At 44.7% G+C, this 27,573-nt stretch overlaps 1 protein-coding gene across 3 annotated transcripts; it reads right to left on the reverse strand.

Annotated features, from left to right (window-relative positions):
* Positions 1 to 1,117: 1,117 nt before the first annotated feature.
* CSRP3 (cysteine and glycine rich protein 3) lies at positions 1,118 to 21,818 on the reverse strand. Of its 3 annotated transcripts, none has more exons than XM_086385174.1 (7): positions 21,790 to 21,818; positions 20,728 to 20,850; positions 11,225 to 11,364; positions 6,816 to 6,984; positions 4,963 to 5,095; positions 2,953 to 3,046; positions 1,118 to 1,454 (listed from the first exon to the last, which is right to left on the reverse strand). In XM_086385174.1, exons 2-7 carry the CDS (start codon positions 20,763 to 20,765, stop codon positions 1,378 to 1,380), a joined length of 651 nt encoding a protein of 216 aa, XP_086241300.1. In that variant the 5' UTR covers positions 20,766 to 20,850; positions 21,790 to 21,818; the 3' UTR covers positions 1,118 to 1,377. The 3 variants fall into 3 exon arrangements, with proteins under 3 accessions (XP_086241300.1, XP_086241301.1, XP_086241302.1); XM_086385175.1 differs by having other exon boundaries at positions 20,728 to 20,953; XM_086385176.1 differs by lacking the exon at positions 20,728 to 20,850.
* Positions 21,819 to 27,573: the final 5,755 nt, after the last annotated feature.

Raw genomic sequence — 27,573 nt, forward strand, 5'->3', positions numbered from 1 at the left:
ATTGATGCTTTTGAACCATGGTGTTGGAGAAGACTCTTGAGAATCCCTTGGACTGCAAGGAGATCCAACCAGTCCATCCTAAAGGAAATCAGTCCTGGATATTTATTGGAAGGACTGATGCTGAAGCTGAAGCTCCAATACTTTGACCACCTGATGTGAAGAACTGAATTATTGGAAAAGACCCTGATGCTGGGAAAGATTGAAGGCACGAGAAGAAGGGGATGACAGAGGATGAGATGGCTGGATGGCATCACCGACTCGATGGACATGACTTTGAGCAAGCTCTGGGAGTTGGTGATGGACAGGGAAGCCTGGCGTGCTGCAGTCCATGGGGTTGCAAAGAGTCGGACATGACTGAGCGACTGAACTGAACTGAATGAGGTCAGTGCAGGGCTTTGTCCATGACAGCAAGTATGCAGCCCTGAACAAATGCTCATTTTAAAAACATCTCCTTGGGTCTTGGAGCACAGAAAGCCCTACAGTTTAGTCTCATGTTCCATAATTTTTGTCAATAGATTTTCATTTGCTGCAAAGAATTGAGAATTTCATGGTAGTGGTAGAAATGCTGTGATTGTTAAAAGAGGAGGTGAGAAAATACACCCGCTTGAGCCGCCAAGGTCTTGCTGAGGAGGCAGAGGCAGATATTTTTAAATGGCTGCATTTCATTTGTGAGGCTGGCAGTTCGACAGGAGAAGTTTTAAGAAAATTTCTAAACATTAGGGAATTGCTCTGGAATGAAAGAAAATCATGCTCATGTTGTGTTTACCACAGAAGCAGACTCCACATTTTGTTGCCATGTCTGAGTCTTCACGAATGTGTAATATTGCAAAGCCCGTGGTAAGGAGAAAAGGATGAGGTCTTGATTAGTTTGATATTCCTTTTAGAATTCACTGCCACGTTGTCTGTTTCCTCGGGGACCCCCTACTTTCTTCTCCATTCGTGCTAACTAGAAAGAAGCTTAGCTGACAGATTCTAGAAGACTGCTTCCCTCTGCCTGTTGCCTCCTCCTCCTCCTCCTCACTCCTCAGCTGACACCAACATCCTCTGCACAACTTGTTAAAAAACTTTTTTTTTTTTTGAAAATGTCCCCTTATTTGAAAGAAAAGATCCAGAGACATACAAGGTGTCACTTAATTTTTATTTCTGGTCTCTCCCACCCCCAGGTATCATAAATAATAAAGCATTTTGTTTTGGACTTGACTGTTAATAATTTTCTTCCGAAGAGCTCTTCTAACTTCGGGTGAAGACTGTGATCGCTTCTGAGGAGAGATACCGTTCAGCCAGCGATGAGAGGAGGTTGGGAAGGGGTTTCCATCTGGGCAGGATTACTTGGGAAATGCTTTAGGCTGGTGAGAGACCTGAGACACGGTGCACGCTTCAATCTTTCTTTTCCACTTGGTGTGTAAGGCCCCCAAACCCAATACCTGTAGGGCCGAAGTTTTTGGCATAGCACACTGCGGACGAGAGAAAGAAGGGGACAGGGGAGGATGGGCCGGTCAGCACCATTATTTCAGTTCCCTGTATCTGAGCACAGTTATTTTACCTGGGTCAAGCGTCCTTTTTTTTTTTTTTTTTCTCCCAGGCATCCTTTTGATAAATGTGTTTATAAGTTACCTTTTAAACAAATTGAATTGTATTTTATATCTGCTTATAAAACTGTTTATGCGCCTTTGCACTCTCCTAAGTGTGTTCAGAGACATTTTCTCTTGAGTCCCCATAATCTGGCTGCCAGTTGCTTGCCCAGCACCCCCCGCCTCCTGCCTCCCTCCCTGCACTCCAGGTACACACTGCCTAGAATGAGCCACAATGTCCCAGCCTCGGTGCCTCTGCACTCACTGTTCCTGTTCTGGGACACCCCTTCCCAAAGCCAGAGGAAGCTTCTCTCTTCTAAGAACGCTTTCCTGGACCACTGTCTCCCCTGGTGCCCTGCACTGTGTGGCGCAGCACTTGGGAATGCAGTTATTCATACTTCTCTGCAGGTTGATCTCCCTACCAGCTGCCGCAGCATGTTAGAGGTTTCTGGCCCGTGAATGCTGAGGACCCTCTGTATGCTCTACTACCGGGAGCAGGCTGTCCCTGTCAGTTGCTGCATCAGCTTCCACCCGGTCTCATGCTGGGAGAAGCCGGGCCACCTGCAGTCTTGGTTAGCAATGTCCACCCTCTCCCCCCTCCCCAACTCTAACACACACATTCAGAGATCCTGAGAACCCATCATTGGGTGAAAAGGGTGAGGGGACCCTGCCTCCGGAGAAGCAGAATAGGGCTAGGAGAGGCTCTGAGGACAGTGCCACGGCCCTAAAGCATCCCCCTTCTTCTCGGCGTCAGGAAGGAGCTAAGCCTCTCTTCCTCTCTGCAAGACAGAGGGATGGTGGAGGCAGTTTGGGGCAGACCTGTGAGGACCAGAAGGCAAACCAGCTTGTCAGTTCTGTGTGATCACTAAGTGACGTGCAACTTCAGAACCGGACATGTCAGGAAGGAAGGGGGGAGGGAGGAGACAGGTGTGTCTTGATGAATTCAGCAGAGGCCAAACAGAGTTCATCCTCCCCAACCTCCCATCACCCCTATCTGCCAGTCATGTGGACAGAGCATTCAGGTTTTGGGAAGGGAATGTGATAAGTCCAGACCTGAGGCCCCTTCCAAGGCCAGTCAGGACACTGCTGCCTCCTTGGCCTCCCTCCTGCCAGGTGCCCAGCTGCCCTCAACTTCCCTGAGCATCTGTAAAGTATCAGGTCCCCCCACATGCTGCTGTGGAGGGGGGCCAGAGGTGGGTCAAGCGGAAGGTTACTTTCCATCCAGTGGCTGGCTTTGCCCTGCATCCTGGGAGCCCAAACCTGGATCAGGATGAGAAGCTACGCCTCTAGGCAGGCACAGGCCTCTCAGCAGAGACACAGGTTTCCCTCCCAAGGACCCTCCCTGAGAAAACATCTCAGGAGAGTCTCTGGAACCACTCACCTTTGCAGTAAAGTTCCCCATCTTTGTCAGTGACGTTTGTGGACTCTAGACTCTTCCCACAGATGGCGCAGCGAAAACAGGTCTTGTGCCAAGGCTGTGGGGCACAGGAGAGCAGGACAGTTGGATATTTAATAGGGCAGGCAGAGCATTTGCTTCCTTGTTAAGTCCCCTGACATATAAAGGAGTGCCCTTGTCTTAATCATTGACCCAACTATTTGGCTCCCAGAATCATTTTTCCAGGGATTTGAGGAAAATGAGATACAGAAAATTGGCCTGTGATTCTTAGGACCCCTAAAGCTGGATTTATCAAAGTGATTTTCATATATATCCCTTCAGAACAGACTAAATAGAAGAGGGATTCCTCTTTCTAGAAGATCAAAAAATAAACTGGAGAGAGGGGAACTTGGACTTGAGGCAGTGGGTAACATACTGAATATAAAATGAAAAAAGAAAGGCGAAGAAATGGGCCATCATCTAGGGAATTCAGCCTCATTTTTAACTCTCTGTACCTCCTCTTTTTTTATTGGAGCAAGTTGATTTCCAGTGTTGGTTTCAGGTATGCAGCAAAGTGATACACGTGTGTGTGTGTGTGTGTTCTTTTTCAGATTATTTTCCATTATAAGTTATGAGATACGGAATATAGTTCCCTTGTTGTTTATACAGGTAGGTCCTTGTTATTTAACTATTTTATATATAGTAGTGCCTGTCTGTTAACCACAAACTCCTAATTTATCCCTCCCCACCCTTCCCCTTTGGTAACCAGAGGTTTGTTTTCTGTGTCTGTGAGTCTATTTCTGTTTTGTAAGTGAGTTCGTCTATAACATTTTTTTAGATTCCGCACGTAAGTGATATCCTCTGATCCTTGCCCTTCTCTTTCTGACTTAGTGTGATAATCTCTAGGTCTATCCATGGTGCTGCAAATGGCATCATTTCACTAGATGTCTGAGTAGTATTCCATTGTGTGTGTGTACATTTGTTATCCATTCCTGTGTTGGTAGACGTTTATGTCGCTTCTGTGTCTTAGCTATTATAAATAGTGCTGCAATAAACTTTGGGGCGGATGTATCTTTTCGAATGAAGAGTTTTCATCTTTTCTGACATATGCCCAGGAGTGGGATTGTGGGGTCATATGATAACTCTATTTTTAGTTTTTTAAGGAACTTCCCTACTGTTTCTCATAGTGGCTGTACCAATTTACATTCCCACCAACAGTGCAGGAGAGTTCCCTTCTCTCCACACCCCCTCCAGCATTTGTTATTTGTAGTCTTTTTGGTACTCTCCTTGTATTTCTGATGGAAGAAAGTTGTGTGGCTTAGATGACCCAGAAGATTGCCTGCCTTCTGGGTATCTGCATGTCTCCCATGCACAGCCCAGGGTCCTCACCTGTATTTAAGTGGCCAGTCCTGGGGTGGAGACAGTCCCTATATTTGGAGTCAGACACTCTCTGTGGCCTTCCTCCCCCTGGTTAGTATAAACAGGATCTTTGTCTGTCTTCAGGCTCAAATCGTTGGGTGAACACCCTGGCTTCAGGCCTGAAACTGGAGCTTGTGGACAAGTGTGGGTTACTGTCTCAGATGTTGAGGACTCTCCCTGTTGCCACAACGTTTCTGAATGAGGATACTTCTAGCTGCTGTGGGGTGTTTGCTGTGTGCATCAGTGTGGCGCCAATAGCAGGCTGAGTTATGCAGTGGCCTCAGCTTCCAGAACTGACACTTTTCTGGAAGGATTGTGGACACTGAAGACAAGGGAGCTTGTGTATCTTTGTATCTCCAGAGCTCCTAGCTAGGTGCCTTCCCTCCAGTGAGTTAATGTATATTGCATCAAATTCTACTAGTTCCGGTTTCCTAGGGCACTGCAGGGTGACCGTCACAGTCCAGGAAGGCAGGTGAGAATGAGTAGCTCCTAAGTGGCTCCTGGGAGCTAAGGAGGGTCTGCCTCCCCCTCTCATTCCTCCCAGCCCACGGGGTGGAGGCGGGCACATCCCCATCTGGCTCCTGTGGAAGTCCTTACCTTACCACCTCCCATCACCTTCTCAGCAGCATAGACCGACTTTCCGCATCGAGGGCACTTCTCCGATTCTCCAAACTTCGCAAACTTGGAAGGGTTGCTGCTGGTGGTGGCTGAACGTGCCTGCTTTGGGGACCTGGTGGAAATAGACAAACGAATGAAACCTATAGACTTCCCTTGGCAAATAGTATGAGCTGTGTGACCTTGAGCAAGTTACTAAACTTCTCTGTGCCTTAGACTCCTCATCTGAGAGTGGGAATAGTTACAGTGCCTGGCTCACTGTTGAGAAGGTTTAATGAGGCCAGATAACTAAAGCACTTAGACCAGCACCTGCCTGGCATGCTGTAAGGGCTAATGAATGTGAGCCAGAATTCATTTACATCTTTCCTTTCTGTTGTAAAGCACTTAGCAAATGTTCCATGTATGTAGCTTGTATTATTGCTATTGTTGTGTTATTATCCTGATTGCATATTTAGGGTTATCTGTACCATCTGGAAACCCACAGGTCTGCTTTCCAAAATGAGTAAAAATATTACAAGGCAAGATAGCATCTTGACAGTTGATACTAAACAAACCATAGTCCAATGAGCTGATGCATTCCTTGTCACAATTCAGATTGTCACCCTGCATCCAAAGGTCACCTGCCCTCTTGAGAGCCATGTCTCAGATAGAGGCACAATAATAACCCTGCGTTTCCTTATCTTTTGGTGTTTCCTTGCACATTTATTGTTTGAGTCTCATCATAACCCTCTAAAGTAGGTAGGAGAAGCTGGAGAGTAAGGGCCAGAGGAGTAACTGTCCAAGGTCAGCAGCTCATAACTGGTGAGGCTGGGATGAAAGCCAGGTCTCCAGACTCTCTTTCTGTCTGTGCAGCACCCCAGAAAAAGCCCTAGCATAGAAAAGTGAGCTTTGGGTAATGTGAAGCAGAGATTGCAGCTGGTAGCATCTTTCTTTTTTAAATAGCATCTCCAGTTGGAGTTGAGTGATGAGAAAAATTTAAATGACAAATCACACATCCCTGTACTTTTACAGGCTCTACCATGGGCTGCGCTCTTTGAAAGGGACCAGATGACTCTTCAGATGCTATCACTGATCTCTGGGGGACACTGCCTCCACTGGGCTGGGCCTTTCTGCCAGTCCCACTGCAGAGCTGAGCCCGGGTACCAGCTGGCCAGATAGCAGCTGCAGGCCGGTGACTGTCAGTCTGTATACTCAGTTTTAGGCTGGAGGTCAGCACGATCATCAAGTAGAACAGACTGGTAGATGGAGGTGGCACAGTGTGAAATCCCTGCTTCCCTAGGATAATGCTAGGGAAACCTCAGCACTGTGCTGGTAACAGACAGGGCAGCTAGGAGACCCGCAGAACAGTCATAATTGATTGTTTACTCAGCACAGTCCATCCCCACAGACCCACTCCCCCCTACAATGCAGACATTAGTCATCTTACAACCCAAGGGGAGAGATCTTTCAGCGACAAACACACAGAGAAGGGCCATTGCGTCCCTGCCGTCTATATGTAATTTACACAGAAATACTCAAAGGGGAAGGAAAGAGACTCCATGCGGTTTTGCAAAGGTCAAACAATAGGACATCTGTACATTCTGGGTTTTCTCTTGACATGCAAACCAAGAGCTATGGTGTAAAAGTAATTGCCCTTTAGAAAGACAGATAATTTAAAGAGTGTCTTCAGAGAGATGACACATTGTTAGAACTTGGTCAGACTGAGTATTCTGTTGTTGGCAAGTCAACAATGGGGTTCATTCTCCCATCTCCAGAAAACGTTGCCATGGGAACAGAATGACCTACCCTGAGAGCTGGGGCTTTTACTGGCAGGGAGAAGCGGGGCAGTAACTCACTGTTGGAACTGGAGTCCCAGGTGTTCGCCTGTGTCCGTGCTGAGGCAGCCAGCGCCTTGTCCATACCCGATCCCTTTGGGGCCATACCGGCGCCCGTAGCAGACCTTACAGTAGATCTCTGACTCGTGAGCTGCCACCGTGGTGCTGTCCAGCGCCTTCCTGCAGGCCACTGCCAGGGAAAGGAGGGTCTGGGAGTTAGGGCCGCGATTCTTCCCTCCTTCCCTGCGCCTCTAGTGCAAGGGGCCCCCTTGCCAAGGACCAAGGAGCCGAGCACGAGGGGCCCCCCAAGCCAAGTACATGACTTTGATTCCTGACCTGTGCATCTGCCCTGAGACATAGGTTTCCAAGACAGTCCTGTTTCACAGATGAGGAAATGGGAGCACAGAGAAGGGAAGTCCTGTTTTCACCAGTGCCCAGCTAGAAAGAGGTGGCAAGCAGGACTGGAACCCAGTGTGTGGTCTCAGACCAACTAAGAGTAGTTGTCCTTGAGCGTCTCACCCCAAATGACATCGGGAAGTGTGAGTGTTTATGTGTGGGGGTAAGCAGGGAGTGAGGCAGGGGAGGAACTTATTTTTTTCTTAATCACATCAGAATCAGCACTGAGCAGTTTCTCTATTTAAAATGGACTCTGAAGGGCACTGTGATATTCAGGGAGATAATTCTTGCTGAGACTACTTTTGATCCAGTGCTGGAAGGAGGGGATGTAATGAAAGGGTAGACCTGCTCTTAGGCTTCCATTGACTCAAGTCACTGTATATCACCTAATATAAACTATGGGCGATACTTTACATTAGTATAGTTATTACATATATTATACATAGTACATAAGACTATTTTTCCAAAAAGAAGATTCACAGAAAATCTTCTATTAATTAACATTTTCAATTAATAGAAAAGTTTTTGTCAACTTGAATAAATAAATGTTTAAGGATGTAAATGAAAATGTCAAATACCCACTTATAATATTTAATAATATAAATAGAAAATATAAAATACATTGCTTTGGAGACATTAGCTTTTTTCTAATCTTACACAAATTCAGGAAACAAATTGCATCCAAATTATTTCTCTGCATCTTCACCTTCAACATCTCCCTTCTCAACAGTGTCTTCCTGAGGCAGCTGACTCAGCTCCCCAGAGCAGCTCATCCCCACGTCTGTCTGTATCTGAGAGGCAACCCTGTCTCCTCGAGCAGGAGGCTGTCACCTTGTGTGTCTCAACAAGAAGTACCTAATAACAATAAAATTAGGGCGGCTTTAAAAGCATATAGGATTTCCACAGCTTAATACCTTGCTGTATCGCGTTGTAATGAGGAGCCTTAAAGACTGTTTACGGTGATATGCAGTGCTTATAAGAGTGAGGTCATATCCCCAGGAATAATAATACATGTGCATTCAATTTGTTTGCCTCCTTTTTAGAAAACCAGTTCCATTAAGTGACCTCTATAAGCAATCCAACGTTTAATGAGATTGTTTCAAGCTAATATGCCTTTCTCAAATGGTAATTTTTTTTTTTTTAAAGTAAGTAATTGAATACGAGAGAGAGAGAAGATACGGTGGTAGAAGAGGTGGGGTTGGCCAGAGGTCGGTGCTTATGTGGCTGGAGAAACAGGCATACGGGAGTTCAGTAAACAATTATGTCAATATTATGTGTGTTAAATTTTCTAATTAAAAATTTTTAAATAAACTGAGAGACTGTCCTGTAGCATGAGAGACTTTATAAGGCTTTGAAGCCAAGGTGAACCCTTTTTGTGAGGAATAATTTTGGGGGGAAATGCCTTATATTTCAGCATATTAAGTATATATCTATCTTTGCCCTTCTTATCGCTGTCATTCCTAATCTCCAGAACAACTTGTTGAATATTTATAATGTTAGAGACTGAGTTCTTTGAGGTAAAAACTATTTTAATATCCCCAGAACACAGCACAGAGCCTAGTCCAAAGTTAGTCCTCTGTAAACATTTGTTGAGTGAATAAGTGAGTGAATTGATGCATGCATGCATGCATGAATATCAGTGACTTGTCCGTGATTACTACTACTACTACTACTAAGTCGCTTCAGTCGTGTCCGACTCTGTTCGACCCCATAGACGGCAGCCTACCAGGCTCCCCCGTCCCTGGGATTCTCCAGGCAAGAACACTGTAGTGGGTTGCCATTTCCTTCTCCAATACATGAAAGTGAAAAGTGAAAGTGAAGTATTACACAGCAGTAAATTTCAGAGCCAGCCTCGGATCCCTTTGACCCTACTCCAGTGCTCATTTCCATCACTCCAGGACTTCCTGGCCCCTGTCTTGTCCTAAACAATTCTGTAGCCACTCCCTAGCTTCTGACCAACCTTCACCCCCAGGCGCAGCAGAGTTGTGCTGTGCAATACCATAGCCACCTGCCCACCACATGAATTAATAATGTGTGTATTGATGACACGTTGAAATTATTATTTTTTATATGTTGGGTTGAATGTTTAAAATTTTCACCTGTTTCTTTTTATGTTTTTAAAAATAGAGTTACTAGAAAAATTTTCTATATGTGGCTTGCATTATAGTTTTTTTGGATAGCGCTGGTAGGGAGGATTAAGATTTGTCTAGAAGTTTGGAGAACACTGGCCAAGGGACAGACTAAGGTAGACTTTGCCTCTATTTCCAGCAATTACAGAGTGACCTATGGACAGATCAGTCCTGTGATGAAACTATAGAAAAACATGCTCCAGAATCTTCTGTCCACCACTGCTGAAACCTGCTCAGATCCCCATCCCACCCGCGAGTTCTAAGGAGAATATTCAAGGGTTGAAAGGGATGTAAATGCTTGCATCCTTTCTACACGGTCCATTAAAAAGGGCATCTTCCTGCTTCCTGGGAAGGACAAGACACCCCTCACCATGGAAAGCATCGCTATCATTGCCTGCTCCCACTCAGATATCCAAGTTGATGGAAGGAGAATAAAGGCCTAGAGAACTGGACTTCAGGTGAAGAACCCCAGCTTTCTTCTTATAACTTGTGTGGCTGGTATAACCATGTCTGTTTTGTAAATGGGGAAATTGAGGCTCACCATGGTGAAATGACTTACGTGGTCACAGTTACAGTGCATGGCAGGGTTCAGACTCAAACCCTAGTCATTTTTACTCCAATTCCAATGTTCTTTCCAATATTTCTTATCCCTACTCTTTTAAAAGAACATTAGCTATTTTGGACAGAAGTCAGAGGGTTATGGAATAAATCCTCTTGAGCAATGACTTCTGGATAATTGTGATGATAATGGTGAATCTGCTGGATGTGTATGATGACTTAAAATTAACTACCCATCATTAAAACCTAAAACATTGGTAGATTTGCCAATCCAATCACTCACAGCAGCATTTTCCCCTGTTCCTCAGTGAGAATTATGTATGTTGTAAGAGGTACAGGATAATGAAAACTTCTGGAGCAGATAAAACATTACTGTTACTGGAGGATGAAGGGTCTCTATGCCCTAACAGATGGAGCACTACCTTTGAAGTTCTGTTTGAAACAGTTTGAGGCAGCGTGATGCCTTGTGGCTGCTGGGTAAGACATGGGGATGGATGGAGCACTAGGCGGGGAGAGCGTCTGCCAAATGTCAAGTAAGACTAACCCTTAAGCCAGACCTACTGGAGGGAAGCAAAGAAGGTAAGTGCCCAAAACAGAACTGCTCTCCTACTAGAAGGCAGTCGGGTTGAGGAGACTAGACTGGGATTTGAAGGTACAGACTCTGCTCCTGGCTCTGTTGGCAGGTGCCTGTGACCCGGGCTTAGACATGAGAAATCACTTGTCCAGAGTCACATGAGTTGGGCAGAGCCTGACTCCTGGGTGGACCGCAGAGTCTTAAATGTCCCCCTAGTTTTGACATTTGTGAAACTGTGTCCAACAGGGGACGGTAAAGATTCCCCTTGTCAAGTTGATGGTGTCCCAAATTCTTCCCTTTCTGACCCTTCCAGAATCAGCCCCTGCTGTCCCCTCACCTGACACTGGTTTTTTCTTAGGAAAGGCCCATCGCAGCTGGCTTCAGCGACTGCTGGCCTGTGGGAACAACCCATTGAGCCAAGTCCAGCCTGGCTGCAGATAAGTGATGACTTCCTTTCTCTGCCAAGTCACACTTTGTAAATATCGCCACGGGGTCAGGGTTTTCACCACTGGGAGCTTGTTCTGATTCTGAGCTGCAGGGAAACTGCCTCTGAGCCGGGCACGTGGTTGGAGAAGGGGTGCTTAGGAGAGCACCGTCCCTTCTTTAGGCCATTCCCCAGCGTGGTAGTCCTAACAAGGTCCCGGGATGCTAATGCGTTGGGTCCCGGGGCCATCCGCTGAGAACGGCTGATACACAGTATCTGTGGCTAAGGGTGAGCTCTGGTGTGCCCTTGGTATGCTGAGGGACTGTCATGGTGTTCACATCCAACTCACTGCAGTGGAAACAGGTCTTGTGGAAACTCCTCCCATTGCACTGGATTTCTTCTGCGTGGTAGACGGTCTTTTCGCAGGCTCCGCATTTCGCTCCTCCACCCCAGTTTGGCATCTTGAAGACTCTCTGATCAAGGTCAAATCTAGCAGGATATAAAGCAAATACCCTCAGTTTAGGTGGCCTCCAGAGTGAACCAATCATGGTTGACATATACACATTGCTGCTGCTGCTGCTAAGTCACTTCAGTCGTGTCCGACTCTGTGTGACCCCACAGACGGCAGCCACCAGGCTCCCCCATCCCTGGGATTCTCCAGGCAAGAACACTGGAGTGGGTTGCCATTTCCTTCTCCAAGGCATGAAAGTGAAAAGTGAAAGTGAAGTCTCTCAGTCATGTCCAACTCTTAGCGACCCCGTGGACTGCAGCCTACCACGCTCCTCCGTCCATGGGATTTTCCAGGCAAAGTACTGGAGTGGGGTGCCACTGCCTTCTCCGCATATACACACTACTGTATATAAAATAGATAACTGATAAGGACCTACTGTATAACACAGGGAACACCACTCGATACTCTGTAATGACCTGTATGGGAAAAGAATCTTAAAAAGAGTGGATATATTTATAATGGATTCATTTTGCTGTGCAGCAGAAAGTAACACATTGTAAATCAACTATACTTCAAAAAAAAAGAACCAATCCTTAGTAGTCCTGTGGCCTGCAGACCAGGATCAAGCCCCAGTTTGTTGGTGGTTCATTCATTCATTCAGCAAATGGTTACTGTGTGTAAGTCAGCGGATAAGCTCAGACACTTAGAGCAAGCTCTGAGCCAGTCACTTTGCTACTGTGGGTGTCAGTTTCCTCTTTTGTTAAAAATTAATAGTCCCTCTTCCTGTGTACCTCACAGGGTTCTCAGAATGGATAAACTGGTTTTGTGTATCTGAAATTGTATGCAAATATTCAGTATTGTTATTTTCTTCCATCTAGATGTTTTTAAAACTGTTCCATCAGAAGTGGGAACAACCTATGAAAACCATATCTTATCTAGCTAAGTGTTTTTTGAGTCACCTTGGGTCTTGCTAAGATGCAGATTCTGCTTTGGTTGATCTGAGGAGGGGAGGAAGTTCTGCGTGTCTCAGACTCCAGGATGAGCTGATGCTGCTAGGAGTGAACCACCCTTTGGTTAGCAAAGCCTTCGCCAGTCATGCGTGTGTGCTGAGTCACTTCAGTCATGTCTGACTCTGTGCGATCCCATGGACTGTATTCCACTAGGCTTCTCTGTCCACGAGATTCTCCAGGCAAGAATACTGGAGTGGGTTGCCGTGCCCTCCTCCAGGGAATCTTCCCCACCCAGGGATCGAACCCACATCTCTTAGGTCTCCTGAATTGGTAGGCAGGTTCTTTACCACTGGTGCCACCTGGAAAGCCCTGATAAAAATACAAATACATATGTAATATTTTAAAACTCTCTTCAGATTCATTTCATCTACCCATTAATTCCTTTTTAAGAAATATCATTGCCCAGGTAATGAGCTATGTTGGCACCACACTAGATCAGTGGTTTGGAAACCTACCTCCTGCCATTAGGGCTACCAGCAACTTGCCGTGTGCATGGAAATGAACTTCATAGGGTCTCTTTATATCTGTTTTCCCACCTGTGCTATGAAGAGAGTCCTTCTTTTCTTTGCTGCTTCACAGTGTTGTTTAGAGGATGTGCAAGAAGGTACTTATCACTGCTCTCAGGGACAGGTGTGATTCCAGGAGCCAGGTGATGTTCCTGTGAGTCTGCCCACATCCTTTAAGCACCTTCCGTTGCCAGGAGCTGCTGACAGCCAGCCCCAGGCCACCCTTGTCCCCTCACTAGAGAACTATGTTTCAGAGATACCAGGCTAGGAGAGACATCAAGAATTTTTTTTCCTCTTTCCTTCTGTAGACACAGAATGTATAAGAATGTATACAGTGTATAAGAATGAATCCAGTTTTCAGTTTCCCCAGAGCAGAACTAAACTAAGCTATCCATGCTCAGTGAGATCTCTGAAATCCTGTCAGTCCTGGGGCCTGAATTTTCTCTGGGATCCTTTGGTTTGTAAGAATTCTGGTGTGTCATCTTGTCATTGGCACCAAGCACTATCAGACCATTCCAAGTGGCTGCTTCGACTTTCTGCTTCCCTTCCAGGAAGCCAGTCACCTTCTTATAATAGTTGGCGATTAACACTAAAGCTCCTGAGTCACCTGGTATGGATTGTGTCTTCCAGCCTCATAACAGAGACAGGTTTTGCTAAGAAACAGAAGGCAAATAGCAAACAGATCATGGAACCCAATACTAGGACAAAAGGGAAACTCTCCATCTAAATGCTTTACAAGGAGCTTTCCTTTCTTCCAACAACGGGTTAGGTTAGCCAGAAACCTACCCTTCCTCTCAGAGAAACAAGCTCTTCTTTTTATCCAATAAAATCTTAGAAAATATAGCCACACCATGAGGCTTGTGGGCTCTGAATTCCCCAACCAAGGATTGAACCCTGAGCCCTTAGCAGTGAAAGCGCCAAGTCCTAACCACTGGCATGCATGCTCGGTTGCTTCAGTCATGCCTGACTCTTTGTGACCCATAGACTGGTAGCCGTGCCAGGCTCCTCTCTCCGTGGGATCCTCCAGGCAAGAATACTGGAGTGGGTTGCCTTGCCCTCCTCCAAGGGATCTTCCTAACCTGGGGACTGAACCCACGTCTCCTGCATTGCAGGTGGATTCTTTACCCACTGAGCCACCTGGGAATTCCCCTAACCACTCCTCCAGGAAATTCCCCAAAATGTTTTTTAAAAAGGAAACCTTTAGTGCTATTTCTATAGTTCAGGTTGTTCAATATAGTGGCAAGAATAATGGATTTTTAGTTGAAAGCCTTGGGGTCAAATCTGCATTCATTCATTCATTCATTTAATCACCATGCGTTTACTACCACCTATCATGTGTCAATGTATCATGTGTCATGTATTGGGCTTCCCTAATAACTCAGTTGGTAACGAATCCGCCTGCAATGCAGGAGACCCAGTTCAATTCCTAGGTTGGGAAGATCCTCTGGAGAAAGGGATAAGCTACCCTCTTCAGTATTCTTGGGCTTCCCTTGTGGCTCAGCTGCTAAAGAATTCTCCCACAATGCAGGAGACCTGGGTTCGATCCCTGGGTTAGGATGATCCCCTGGAGAAGGGAAAGGCTACCCACTCCAGTATTCTGGCCTGGAGAATTCCATGGGCTGTATAGTCCATGAGGTTGCAAAGAGTCGGACATGACTGAGCGAATTCACTTTCACCTTTCACTTTCTGTCATGTGTCAGACACTGCACTAATTTCTTGGTGAGGGAATCAAGGAGGAGAAAGCTTATAAAGATGGGTACTTTGTGTCCCATTCCCTAGCCTTGAGAAGCCTACATTCTAGGAAAATATCTAGGAAGATAGGCAAGAACCAGCATACTCTGTACCAGAAAAGAGTCTTTTGGGATGAGTCGGACACGACTGAAGTGACTTAGCAGCAGCAGCAGCAGCATGCAAATTTAAAGGAGGAAATGACTTAGCCACTTACCTACATTTAGATTGGGGAAGAAAGCAGTGAGTTGTTAGAGGATCACAGAAAACATCACAAAGAGTTTACCAGACAGAGAAAAGGAAAAAGGACATTTCAGGCAGAGAAAAGAGCACACAGAAAGGCTTTGTGATCTTAAAACACCCTGAAAGAGCTCAAATTGTTTATACTTTACTTTCAGGGACAGAATAGACTTTTAATATTGCAACCTCATGTATACACAAGATGAGGCATAAAAAGTAGACATTTGGGGGTAATATTTTAGCCAACTTCTTTTTCCAAGATCCATCCTTCTCTGACTAAAGATGATACATTTTTGGAAAAGGGTAGAATCATGTAATTTTGCTCATGTTCATTTTGATCCTGAGTTTCAACATAATATAAAATAGAGAAGAAATGTAATACATATCTAGAAATGTGACTTGTGAAATTAATGACATGAAAAATTTCAATGAAAACAACCCCAGGTCAAATTTCTCATTTCACATCTTCAATGGAGATTTCATTGGCATGTCTTGCAATTTAATGGGAGACAGAGATGCCTTTTAGGGGGATTGTGTGTGTGTGTGTGTGTGTTCAGCAGTTGTCTACACATGGTACTTTTCAAAGTAAGTATAAGATTACAGATAATAGCTATTCACAAGGTAATGGAGCCTGCAGAGGTTGTTTTTAAGTGATCATAAATATCTGACATACATTTATCAAGATGTCAGGACACAAAATAGAAATCCATAAGCATTCAATTAAACAGGTGCTCAGGTCCACTTCTAAAGATGGAAGTGTAGCTATGGGGGCTTAATGCAAGAGACATCTCTGATTTCTTCTTTGGATGCTCAAGGCCAAATGGCAGTGTGCGTTGTGAAGCAGCCTGAATGGGAAGACACGGGCTTTAATCTTGACCTTGCGGCCTTGAAAGTGGGTGAAAAATGACAATGTTATATCCTGCACTTTCCTCACAGGATCCTTGTGAAGGTCATGGAAAGATGATGGAATTTAAAGCAGCATTGAGAAGCTGTTCAATGGCAAGTCATTGTTACTCACTTTATTTCAGGTTATTCAACCTGAATAACCATCTGCTAATTAAGTCACTATGATTTGAAAGAACCTTTAGGTCTTGGGTTACATACCTAACCTCAGCCTCTCGCATGGCTTTGGAATTCCTGTGTCTCAACATTCCCTGAGCCAGGCCTGGAGTGCAAGTTTACTCTGGCAAGGTCCAAGGGATGGGCCACTTGTTTATCAGCATTGCCTGGCACAGGCAAGGGTCACTGAAGGTGGGATACCAAATATAGGCTTGCCCGTCACTCAGCCCCATTTGTCACCTGGATCAGAGTCTCCATCACATCACCTGGCGCTACTCCCTGGGCCAGTCCCAGAGATGGTCTTGTCTGTGAGTCAGGATTAAAATGGGAGACAGTCCGGGATTTAGGAGGATGAAAGAGAATGCCAGACCCTGCCATGTCAACTAGGGAGAGGGTGGACTCCAGACTGCTGAATACCCAGTTCCCAGTGAGAGCTACCTGTATGGATTTCTTAATGAATAATGCTGTGGAAGAGATTATACTGGAATGCACTATTGTGGGGACTGGAGAAGAGAGTAAGCCAGATGCAGGAGGCCAGAGTTCTAGTTCTGCCTGGCCTTTTCGAAGCTGTGTGATCTGGGAAAGCCATGCAGGCTCTCTGAACGTTAATGTCTCTCTCTAAAACAGGCATGATAATCTCATCTATTTCACTATTTTGGGGAGGATGGTAGTTGTTTGAGTGAGTGAAATTGCAGAGTATTATAAAATGTGAAAGCTGATGAGTCCTGCAATAACTCTAAGTTGTTCACATATCTATCTTAATTTTTTAAAATATTGCTGTACTGTGTATTTTGGGCACATTCTTCCTAATTCAATACTTGCTTTTTCTTTTTTTAAACTACCAACTATAGAGCTGAATGGAGAAGGAGATGGCAACCCACTCCAGTACTCTTGCCTGGAAAATCCCATGGACGGAGGAGCCTGGTAGGCTACAGTCTATGGGGTCGCAAAGAGTTGGACACGACTGAGCGACTTCACTTTCTTCTTTCTTATAGAGCTGAAAGGTGATACCTTAGGGCAAAAGTGGGTGGGGTAGATAAAATAGGTGCTCAGTGATTCTGTTTTTTCTTTATTAGGGGTCCATTAAAGAACCAGGCCACGGGCTTTGAGCAGACACCGCCAGTGACAATGCTCTTTTCATCTCAGTGTTGGTTGTTCTGTTAGAGGCCTGATTCCACATAGTGAGTTAAATTGTCTGCACTGACTGAAGCAAAGATTTGGATCCTAGAAACACATATCTGGAATCTAAGTGATAATCAGTACTAATATAATCGTGTTGTTGAGTCAAATTATCTGGAGCCTGGCCCTTGGACCAGGCCCTGTGGCAAATCTCATTTAATCTTTACAGCCACTCTTCAAGATAGGTGCTTACAACATTCACTTTAGAGACAGAGACAAGGAATCTTGGGGAAATTACATTGCTCAGTGGCTAGTGGTTCTGGCCGTACTTGGCTAGTTTGTGTCACATGGCTAGGTTGGAACTTAGGCGGCTCTAACTCCGAAGCTGTGTTCTTCTGTTAACCTTAGCTACTACTTATTGTTTACTGAGTGTCAGTTACTTTATATATTACTACTTTTAATACAACAGCCCTGTAGAGCAAATGTTGTGATTCCCATTTTGTAGATGAGAAAACCGAGGCACAGAAAGCTAAAGTGACTTGGCTGAAGTCCCATAGCTAGTAAGCAGCAGAACCACAAGTCAAACCCCGTGGAAGCTGGTTCTGTGCCCCATGTCCCTGCTTACAACACACTGGAGAGGGGTCCAGAGTCAGCAACTCCATTAACCAAACTTCACAGGTGATGGGAACTGGGGTCTTACCGACCTGTCATCTCTCTGTGGGGCAGAGAGAGTACTCATGGGTGGGAGTAACGGGGCGATGGAATTCAATTTAGTAAAATAAAGGACTTTCCTAGAGTCAGTGCTCCTCACACATGGAAAGGGCTCCCTTGGGACTAGAGAGTTCTTTCTTCCTCTTGACTTAGCTTGGGCTGGATGGCCAAGTGGCTGCAATGTGGTGAAGCCCTTTCAAGGGTACTTCCTGAGACAGATTTAGGAATCTAATTGGTGACTGGAACCTCACCTGGCAGAGAAGCTGCCCAGAGGTATTTCCTCTTAAACACTGCCTCTTTAGTTTTTTCATCCAGGTAAAACAGATAATGTGGGAAAACAAGGGCTTTGGAAAGAACCAAACCAGGGTTCAAGAAGCACTATCTATTCAACTGTGGGCAAAGTACTCAAAATCTTTGAGCTCAATGTCATCATGTACATAAAGAGAGGATGAGAAGGCTTTTCTTAGAAGGTTGTTTTTGGTTAAATAAGACAGCAGTAATAGCAAAGATACTATATATAAATGCTTACACATAGCGGGTGTTTAATAATTTTAGTTGCTTTCATTATTACTGTTAGTGTTTTTAGTCTCCAGTTTTAAAATCCATTTTCTTTTCTTTTTTAAAAATGTATTTATTAGGCTGAGCCAGGTCTTCGATCTTTGTTGCAGCATGCGAGATCTTTAGTTACGGCATGTGGGATCTAGTTCCCCAGTCAGGGGTTGAACCTGGGCCCCCGGCACTGGGAGCACCAGAGCCTTAGCCACTGGGCTACCAGGAAAGACCCTAAAATACGTTTTCTTAAATAAATCTTTCCCACTCCTTCTCCATGGCTCTTCTGTTCAGACTGTGAACCCACTCTGTTTCTCAGCCTTCAGAGTGTGCTGTACCCAAGAACAGATGAAGCCTGGCAGCAGGGACAGCACGTTGGCAGGGTCCTGAGCCTGTGCCCTGGGGCAGCCACTTCCTCACTTGGGCAGTTCTGGTGCCTAATACCCGCTGACCTTGCTGGTGCTCTGGACTTGGAAGGGAAGCAGTGAACCCAAACAGAGTGCCCGTGGCCCAGGGAGACCGTGGCTCCCCCTGGGTAGGACACGCAAGGTCGGCAGCTTCCTGCTAAGCTTCTGAGGAGATACATGAAGTCCCCCTTCCAGAGGCCCTTTCTCAAAGTCTGGAGAGCATAGGTCACTTAATCCCAGTACAAAAATACACACAGCTCTTTTAAAATTCAGACAGAGTAGACACACCTGTCCCTCAAACTAAGGCTGTAGCGCACGGGTCATATTCTATCTATTCTGGAATCGTCTCTGAGATGTGGCCGACTGTTACTCTCAGAAACTCGCTTGGTTCTCTCTTGACCTTTATAATTTGTTTTTAAAGACCACGTTGCACCTTAGTTTGCAGCCTGTTCAGCCACTTCCTAGCCATGTGACCCTGAGTGATTACTTTGCTTCTTTGAAGTTTCATTACTTGCTCTGAAGAATGATGTCTTGCAGGACTTTTGGTGACTTTTGGCTACCTGTGTTCCACACCTGCGCAGGGCAGTAAACAACCGACAAATCATGATCCTTCCCCTTGCCCATGATAAGGTCGCTGGTCAGGCTCAGAGAAGCTTCTGTCTTCTTTGGCCCCCAAAATAAGACAATGATTGTCTCTTCTCCCGCTTCCCTTCATTGTAGTGAATAACTGCGATTCTTCACAGTTGAAGGCATCCCATTTCTCTTTGGCTGTGAAGTCCAGCTCTTGGATATAGTACTCCTGAAAATCTGAGTGGCACACTTATAATTGGAAGTCTGCCTGCCTCAGGAGTTCTATTTCCTGTGTATTATATTCCTTGTCTGCATCCTTCCTCTTGTAAAACACGTTAATCATCTAACTCTTGGTCAGCTTGTTATTTGCTCCGACCTCTATCATCACACTTGTAGTGGCTCAGATGGTAAAGAATCTGCCTGCACATGCAGGAGACCCGGGTTCAATTCCTGGGATGGGAAGATCCCCTGTAGAAGGGAACGGCAACCCACTCCAGTATTCTTTCTTGGAGAATTCCATGGACAGAGGAGCCTGGCAGACTACAGTCCATGGGGGTCACAAAGAGTCGGACACAACTGAGCAACTAACACACTTGTACTTAGCAGGAAATCCTCTTGCAGCCCATGGGGTTTGGCCCTGTGCCTTTTCTCCAAGGCCTTGATTATTTGTACAGTTTTACTAAGCTTACAGACTACTTTCTCATACTTTATTCCATTTGCTTCTAACAAATGCCCTTGGGATAGGTGGCCTAACTTTAATTTTTACTGTTCAGAAATGGAAACTCAGAGAAGTGATATTCAAAGCTAGAATTTGAACTGCCTCTATGGCTGAGGCTCTTCATTTGTTTCTATTTCCTTTTTCAAGTTCGAAGAATTTCTTTCTTTTTTTTTTTAAACATAAACTTTTTTTTTTTTTTTGGCCACACTGGCTCTTTGCAGCATGCAGGCTGGCACCGTTTTAGTTGCCCAGTGGCATGTGGAATCTTAGATCCCCAGTCATGGATCAAACCCACACTCCCTGCACTGGAAAGCAAATTCTTAACCACTGGACCACCAAGGAAGCCCCCCAGGATTTCTGAATTTGTATTCTCCCGAGTCTGTCTCCTCGTCTTCCAGGAGGACTGTAGCAATTTGCCTGTTGAAAGATCCTGCTCACTCTTTCCTTCTCCTTCTCTGCCCCCCAGTCCCCTTCCTCCTCCATCTCCAGTGGATGACTTGTGTGAGGGGCTGCAGGGCACCTGTCTGCCCGTTTGAGAGGATTCTGAGCCTGGGGGTCACCTGTACCCCTACCAACAGGCAGGGCTTGTTTTAAGGACTGAGTTGTTTAGAATGGAACCGAAGTCAAGCCAGAAGAGTCTCTGACATTTTCTGGGTCGTAAAGAAGTTTTATATGCATTGCGATGAACTGAATATACCCAGTGTTGCAGTTCAATCCCCAAAATATTATAAACTGAGGACATAGGTTTTCCCCATTTTCCTGCCCTTTTTGTATTGATGCCCACCTTTCCTTGCATTCAGGAGACGGCCAGTACAAGCTCATCAATGGCAATGAATTGTAAATTGTACTGCGGAGACAGGGGTCCTCAGACTTGTTCGCCAACCCTTCCTTCTTGAGGAGTCACCACCTTGGCTCAGTGAAGGGAACAGGATTTAGAGGCGGTGGCTCTGATCCTTGAGCAGCGTTTTCACTCGTTTCTCATTCTCAGTCACACTCATGCCTGTCATTCACTGGGATGTAACAACAACAGTAACAACAGAATCCTGTACTGAAATCTAGAGGAAACATTGGGAATCACCCCTCAAGCCCCAGCTGGGAATGATCTTCCAGTAAACAGAACTTTTAATGGATTTTCAACACAGACGTGTCTTTTGGGGGGGCTTGTTTTGAGTAGTTTCAAATGATTAAGAGCAAGTCTGTTGCTGAACATCCTTGGGATATAAAATCAGTTTTAAATCAATGACTCTTTTGAGTTTTACCAAAGTGCAAGAGAGGATAAGGTGAACTGTAGAAGTCTGAGTCCCTCACTCACACCTTTTGAAAAAGAACAGATCCTTGTATTCTAAGCATTGGAAAGGTGGCTTCTGCTGTATCGTGTCTATTTAACCACTTTGTGCAGGGCTTTACAGTTTAGGAAAATGTCACCACATCCATATTGATCCTGGCAGAGGAGACCAAGACCCTAAGGGCAGGAACTTTCTCAAAGTCACACGTCATTCATTATGTGATCCTAGGACTAGAATGAATGCCTTTTGACTAAGACAATAAGAAACATTATTCCATCAAAGTCGTTTTAGACCAAAAATGATCCCTTACTCATTCTCTGTGAGCTTTCCTTGCACCCTCAAATGCTAATCACCCTTTGAGGAGTGTTCTAGACAACTGGGTTTACCCCAGAATCGAGCATAACTTGAGCCTCCTTACACAGAACCAGAGTGGCTGGTGGCGCTTGAAAGAAATACACACTTACTCTATGAAACACACCCTTACTCTATGGACCCTTCCTAGTCCCAACGCGCCCCCAGGCCAGCCCACCCCCAGGCCTGATGCCCTTCGCTCCACTCACCTGTCTGTGTGATCTCTGTCGGCTCAGCTGCATAAAGGGGCTCACGTCTGCTTTAAATACATGGGGGCCGTCACCAGCCTTGGCCTGCGGTTCAGGGAAGGGGAGGGAGGCTGAGGGGAGGGGGTGAATGAGACATGAGTAACACAACTGCTATCAGAGGCTGAAAATAGCTTGTGACCAAAGCCCTGAGTGTCGTTCCCCCCACACCAGCTGCAAGGCCCTTGGAGAACCATATCGCCTGGGTTTTGTATTTGCCAATCGCCTTTGGCACACAGGGATCAATTTGTGGATTGTGCATTTCTGATCAAGTGGTGGGAACAGGAACAAAAGCAAGGAAGGATTTTACACCTAAAATCATTTTTCCCGGCTCTCAGTCCCCTGACCTTCCTGGAAATCAATGCAGAGTACCTGCATATGAATCATGAACCATATCTGGGCGCCCTCTGGAACTCGAAGACACAGGCCACTGTTCTCGTGAAGGAAACTCAGAGCTAAAAATAAGAGTGATGGGTGTCTGGAATGATACTTAGATAATCTCTTCAAAGCAGCTTGGGAAAATAAGGCCAGCTTAATCATTAAAGTCCTGTTACTTCATGGCCTGCTATCCTATGAGGAAAAGTTTTCTCTCCAAAGTTTTTAGTTACTTTGTTATCTTTTTCAATTTAAGAATTTAACATGGCTGTGCATCCTATTTAAGGGAATTCTTGACAAGTCTCTATAAACCCACATTGTTTTTGGAGGTCTAATTTCTCGCTGCATGAAGTGCACATATGTTTTGATCAAGCATCAAGGACTTAATATATATATATATATATTATACATATATATTATATATACATGTATTTATTTGGCTGCACCAGGTCTTAGTTGCAGCATATGGGATCTAGTTCCTTGTCCAGGAATTGAACCTGGGCATCCTGCATTGGGAGCACAAAGTCTTAGCCAGTTTGACCACCAGGGAAGTCCCAGTAGACCAAGTCTTTATACTATGGCTAAAGAAACAGACACCTATCTTGTTCAAGGCCAGACCATGAGGTCTGGCCATGAGGTCAAGGCCAGATCTAGGACCTGAGTTCGGTTCAGTCACTCAATCGTGTCCAACTCTACGACCCCATGGACTGCAGCACGCCAGGCTTCCCGGTGCATCACCAACTCCCGGAGTTCACTCAAACTCACGTCCATTGAGTTGGTGATGCCATCCAACCATCTCATCCTCTGCCGGCCCCTTCTCCTCCTGCCTTCAATCTTTCCCAGCATCAGGGTCTTTTCAAATGAGTCAGTTCTTTGCATCAGGTGGCCAAAGTATTGGAGTCTCAGCTTCAGCATCAGTCCTTCCAATGAATATTCAGGACTGATTTCCTTTAGGATGGACTGGTTGGATCTCCTTGCAGTCCAAGGGACTCTCAAGAGTCTTCTCCAACACCACAGTTCAAAAGCATCAATTCTTCGGGGCTCAGCTTTCTTTATAGTCCAACTCTGACATCCATACATGACTACTGGAAAAACCATAGCCTTTACTAGACGGACCTTTGTTGGCAAAGTAATGTCTCTGCTTTTTAATATGCTGTCTAGGCTGGTCATAACTTTCCTTCCAAGGAGTAAGCGTCTTTTAATTTCATGGCTGCAGTCACCATCTGCAGTGATCTTGGAGCCCAAAAAATAAAGTCTGACGCTGTTACCACTGTTTCCCCATCTATTTCCCATGAAGTGATGGGACCAGATGCCATGATCTTAGTTTTCTGAATGTTGAGCTTTAAGCCAACTTTTTCACTCTCCACTTTCACTTTCATCAAGAGGCTTTTTAGTTCCTCTTCACTTTCTGCCATAAGGGTAGTGTCATCTGCATATCTGAGGTTATTGATATTTCTCCCAGCAATCTTGATTCCAGCTTGTGTTTCTTCCAGTCCAGCGTTTCTCATGATGTACTCTGCACATAAGTTAAATAAGCAGGGTGACAATATACAGCCTTGACATACTCCTTTTCCTATTTGGAACCACTCTGTTGTTCCATGTCCAGTTCTAACTGTTGCTTCCTGACCTGCATACAGATTTCTCAAGAGGCAGGTCAGGTGGTCTGATATTCCCATCTCTTTCAGAATTTTCCACAGTTTATTGTGATCCACACAGTCAAAGGCTTTGGCATGGTCAATAAAGCAGAAATAGATGTTTTTCTGGAACTCTCTTGCTTTTTCTATGATGCAGCAGATGTTGGCAATTTGATCTCTGGCTCCTCTGCCTTTTCTAAAACCAACTTGAACACCTGGAAGTTCACGATTCACGTATTGTTGTTGAAGCCTGGCTTGCAGAATTTTGAGCATTACTTTATTAGCATGTGAGATGAGTACAATTGTGCGGTAGTTTTAGCATTCTTTGGAATTGGAATGAAAACTGACCTTTTCCAGTCCTGTGGCCACTGCTGAGTTTTCCAAATTTGCTGGCATATTGAGTGCAGCACTTTCACAGCATTATCTTTTAGGATTTGAAATAGCTCAACTTGAATTCCATCACCTCCACTAGCTTTGATCATAGTGATGCTTTGTAAGGCCCACTTGACTTAACATTCCAGGATGTCTGGCTCTAGGTGAGTGATCACACCATTGTGATTATCTGGGTCATGAAGATCTTTTTTGTACAGTTCTTCTGTGTATCTAGGACTTGGCAGGTCCTAGATCAAAATTCAAGTATCTGTTTCTAGGGAAAGGTACTTTCCACTAGTGTTGATCTGGATGTTGAGCTCAGGTGTGGGTAATACCCAACCAAGAGTTGTATGAAATCCAGCCCTCCAAATCAGTTGTATTAGCCTGTTAATTACAGGACCCAAACCTGTTGGTTAATTGATGGAATACTTCACTGTAAAGAAGCTTGCAATAATTTCACAAATATGAATACAGCAAAACCCTATATGAGATTTCCCTAGTCTGTGTTTTCATACAAAAATGTATTTGTTATCGAAATGGTAAGTACTCTAGGGTGTTCAAGTTAGAAGGAACTTAGAAGTCATCTAGGGAAAGCAGCTTCCAGACTTTGCTGTGTCTTTTTTAGAATTATAATACTATTTTCTATAAATAGTGTTAAATGGGACACAAATACAGTGAGTGAGTGAGTGAAAGTCACTCAGTTGTGTCCAACTCTTTGTGACCCCATGGACTGTATAGATCATGGAATTCTCTAGGCCAGAATACTGGAGTGAGTAGCCTTTCCCTTCTCCAGGGGATCTTCCCAACCCAGGGATCAAACCCAGTCTCCCACATTGCAGGCAGATTCTTTAGCAGCTGAGCCACAAGGGAAGCCCAATAATACTGGAGTGGGTAGCCTATCCCTTGTCCAGGGGATCTTCCTGACCCAGGGATTGAACCAGGGAGTCCTGCACTGCAGACAGATTTTTTACCAACTGAGCTATCAGGGAAGCCCCAGTGGGACATAAATATATAAATCAAATCAAATAGGAACTTCACTGCTTGACAAACATAGGTGATCTACTTACATAGCCTTTCTCTGAACCTTCACAGTAGCTTCTAAAATATTTCTTTGAGACAGAATTTGAAAGTCACAAATGTAGCTCACAACTTTCATTTTATCAGTCCAAATATTAAGGCCTAAAGAAGAGATTTAATTTGCTGAAGGGGAAATGCAATGTGTATAGTAGAGTAATTTCTGGAGCCAGAAAATCTAGCTTTGACTCTGATGTTTCTGATCTTAAAAAAAAAAAAGTCTTCTAATGACACAAGGAACACAAGAATGTATATTTATTGTGAAAGACTAAATGATAAAGATGTACTTGGGGTAAATAGTAAAAGCGCCCTCCCAGGACTTCCCTCGTGGTCCAGTGATTAAGACCCTGTGCTTCCACTGCAGGGGGCACAGGTTCTCTCTCTGGTCCAGGAACTAAGATCCCACAAGCTGTATTTGTAGGACAAAGGCCAAGAATGTGCCCTCCCACAATCCTACTCTCTTTCCCAGAGTTAACCAATGACAATATTTTGGGTTTTACACATAATTGAAAAAAATCTCTGTATTAGTTTGCTAGAACTGCTGTAATAAACATACACCGAGTAGCTTAAACAACAGAAATTAATTTTCTCACAATTCTGGAGCTAGAAATCCAAGATCAAGGTGTCAGTAGGGCTGGTTTCTTCTGAGGCCTTTCTGCCTGGCTTGTTGATGGCCATCTTTCTCACATGTTTGCAGATGGTCTTCCCCCTTGTGTGTCTGTGTTCTGATCTTCTCTTTTTAAAAGGATACCAGTCATGTTGGACTTAGGGCCCAATCATAGGACCTCATTTTACTTTTAAAGGCCTTATCTTCAAATATAGTCTCATTCTGAGGTTCCAGGGGTTAGGTCTTCAACAGGAATTTGGGAGGAACAATTCAGCCCATAACGGTCTCAATTTTGCGTGTACCTGAATGTTAGCTCAGCAGTCTCCAGAGTTGTACTGTCCAATACAATAGCCAACAGTCACCTACAGCTGAGTGGAAATTATTTAAAATTAAACAAAATGAAAAATTCAGTTCCTAAGTCACAGTAGCCATAGTCCAAGCACTTACTGCCCACGTGTGGCTCCTGCCTACACCTTGGACAGTGTAGCTATAGCGTGTTTCCATCTGTGCAGAAGTTCTGTAACTAGCCCTGCTCTAGAGTTTCTTCGTCTGAAGAATGAAGCAAATGCCTTTTGGATTCTACAAGGACTAGATAATATTAAGCATGAGTTGCACACAGGATGTCCAATCAATGCTAGCTGAGTGTTGACTCAACAGTGAGTAAATAGTAATATAAGGATCAGAACCCACTGTTCCCGCCCCATTGTTCCCCCAGAATAGCCATAAATGACTCACCTGTGAAACATACAACACAAAGAACATCAGGCAAGAGAGTGAGATGGGACGATGATTTTAAATACACGCCTGAAAACACTGTCTTTATACCTAAATCAGAATAAGCTGTATTTTATTTAATTCTCTCAATGACTTTGTAAAGAAGATATTTCTATACCCATTACTATACCCATGAGTGAGGAATGAAGTAAACACAGCTCTTGAAAGCTGCTAAGTAACTCCCTCGAGGCCACACAGCAGAGTCAACAGTGAGTCAGTAGCAATATCAGGACTAGAATCACTCTTTCCTCTCTTCCCTTCACCTAGGATAACCAAAAACTGAGAAGCCACTGGGAAACACAGATCTCTAAGGAGACCGGAAATTCAAACCCAGATTGAATTTCAAATCCCTTCTACAATGTTGGTTCCCAGATTCATCGAATCATTGCCCCCTCAGTAAACATTTTTGTTTATAGGCTCACACACACGTATATATGTGCATATATATGTAAATTATAGATGTATTACTGTAATGTATAATATAAAACACACTCCATGAAAAAGTGTTAATCAATCAGTAATGTCCTACTCTTTGAGACCCCATGGACTGTAGCCCACCAGGCTCCTCTGTTCATGGAATTCACCAGGCAAGAATGCTGGAGTGGGTGGCCATTCCTGGTCTTCCCGATCCAGGGATCAAACCCAAGTCTCTTACATTGCAGGCGGATTCTTTACCTTCTGAGCCACTGGGGAAGTCCCAACATATTACTGTCATATATACTATAAAACACACTCCATACCGTGCACTAAAAAACATAAAAATAAATGTTCTAATTCTTTTTCTCATGCTCTAGTATTTCACATGCTGTCTAGGATGCTGGCCTCCCTTCCGCTTTGGAAACCACTGTTCTAAACCATGTCAGACACAGAGAAAATATGCAGGAGAACTTACAGGCCTGGGAATCTTAGTTT

The sequence above is a fragment of the Bos grunniens genome, chromosome 29, assembly GCF_055505025.1.
Source record: "Bos grunniens cultivar Pamir isolate PY7600 chromosome 29, Bosgru_T2T1.0, whole genome shotgun sequence".
Taxonomy (NCBI): domain Eukaryota; kingdom Metazoa; phylum Chordata; class Mammalia; order Artiodactyla; family Bovidae; genus Bos; species Bos grunniens.

What these genes read in the sequence shown, in the direction of transcription:
- CSRP3 (XM_086385174.1), bottom strand. Translation starts at nt 20,765, where the DNA reads ATGAGCTTGTACTGGCCGTCTCCTGAATGCAAGGAAAG. An exon ending in CTGGGACTCCAGTTCCAACA is followed by an intron (nt 5,096 to 6,815) that starts GTGAGTTACTGC and finishes TATTTCCACCAG; the next exon opens with GTCCCCAAAGCAGGCACGTT. An exon ending in TGGGGAACTTTACTGCAAAG is followed by an intron (nt 1,455 to 2,952) that starts GTGAGTGGTTCC and finishes TCTCGTCCGCAG; the next exon opens with TGTGCTATGCCAAAAACTTC.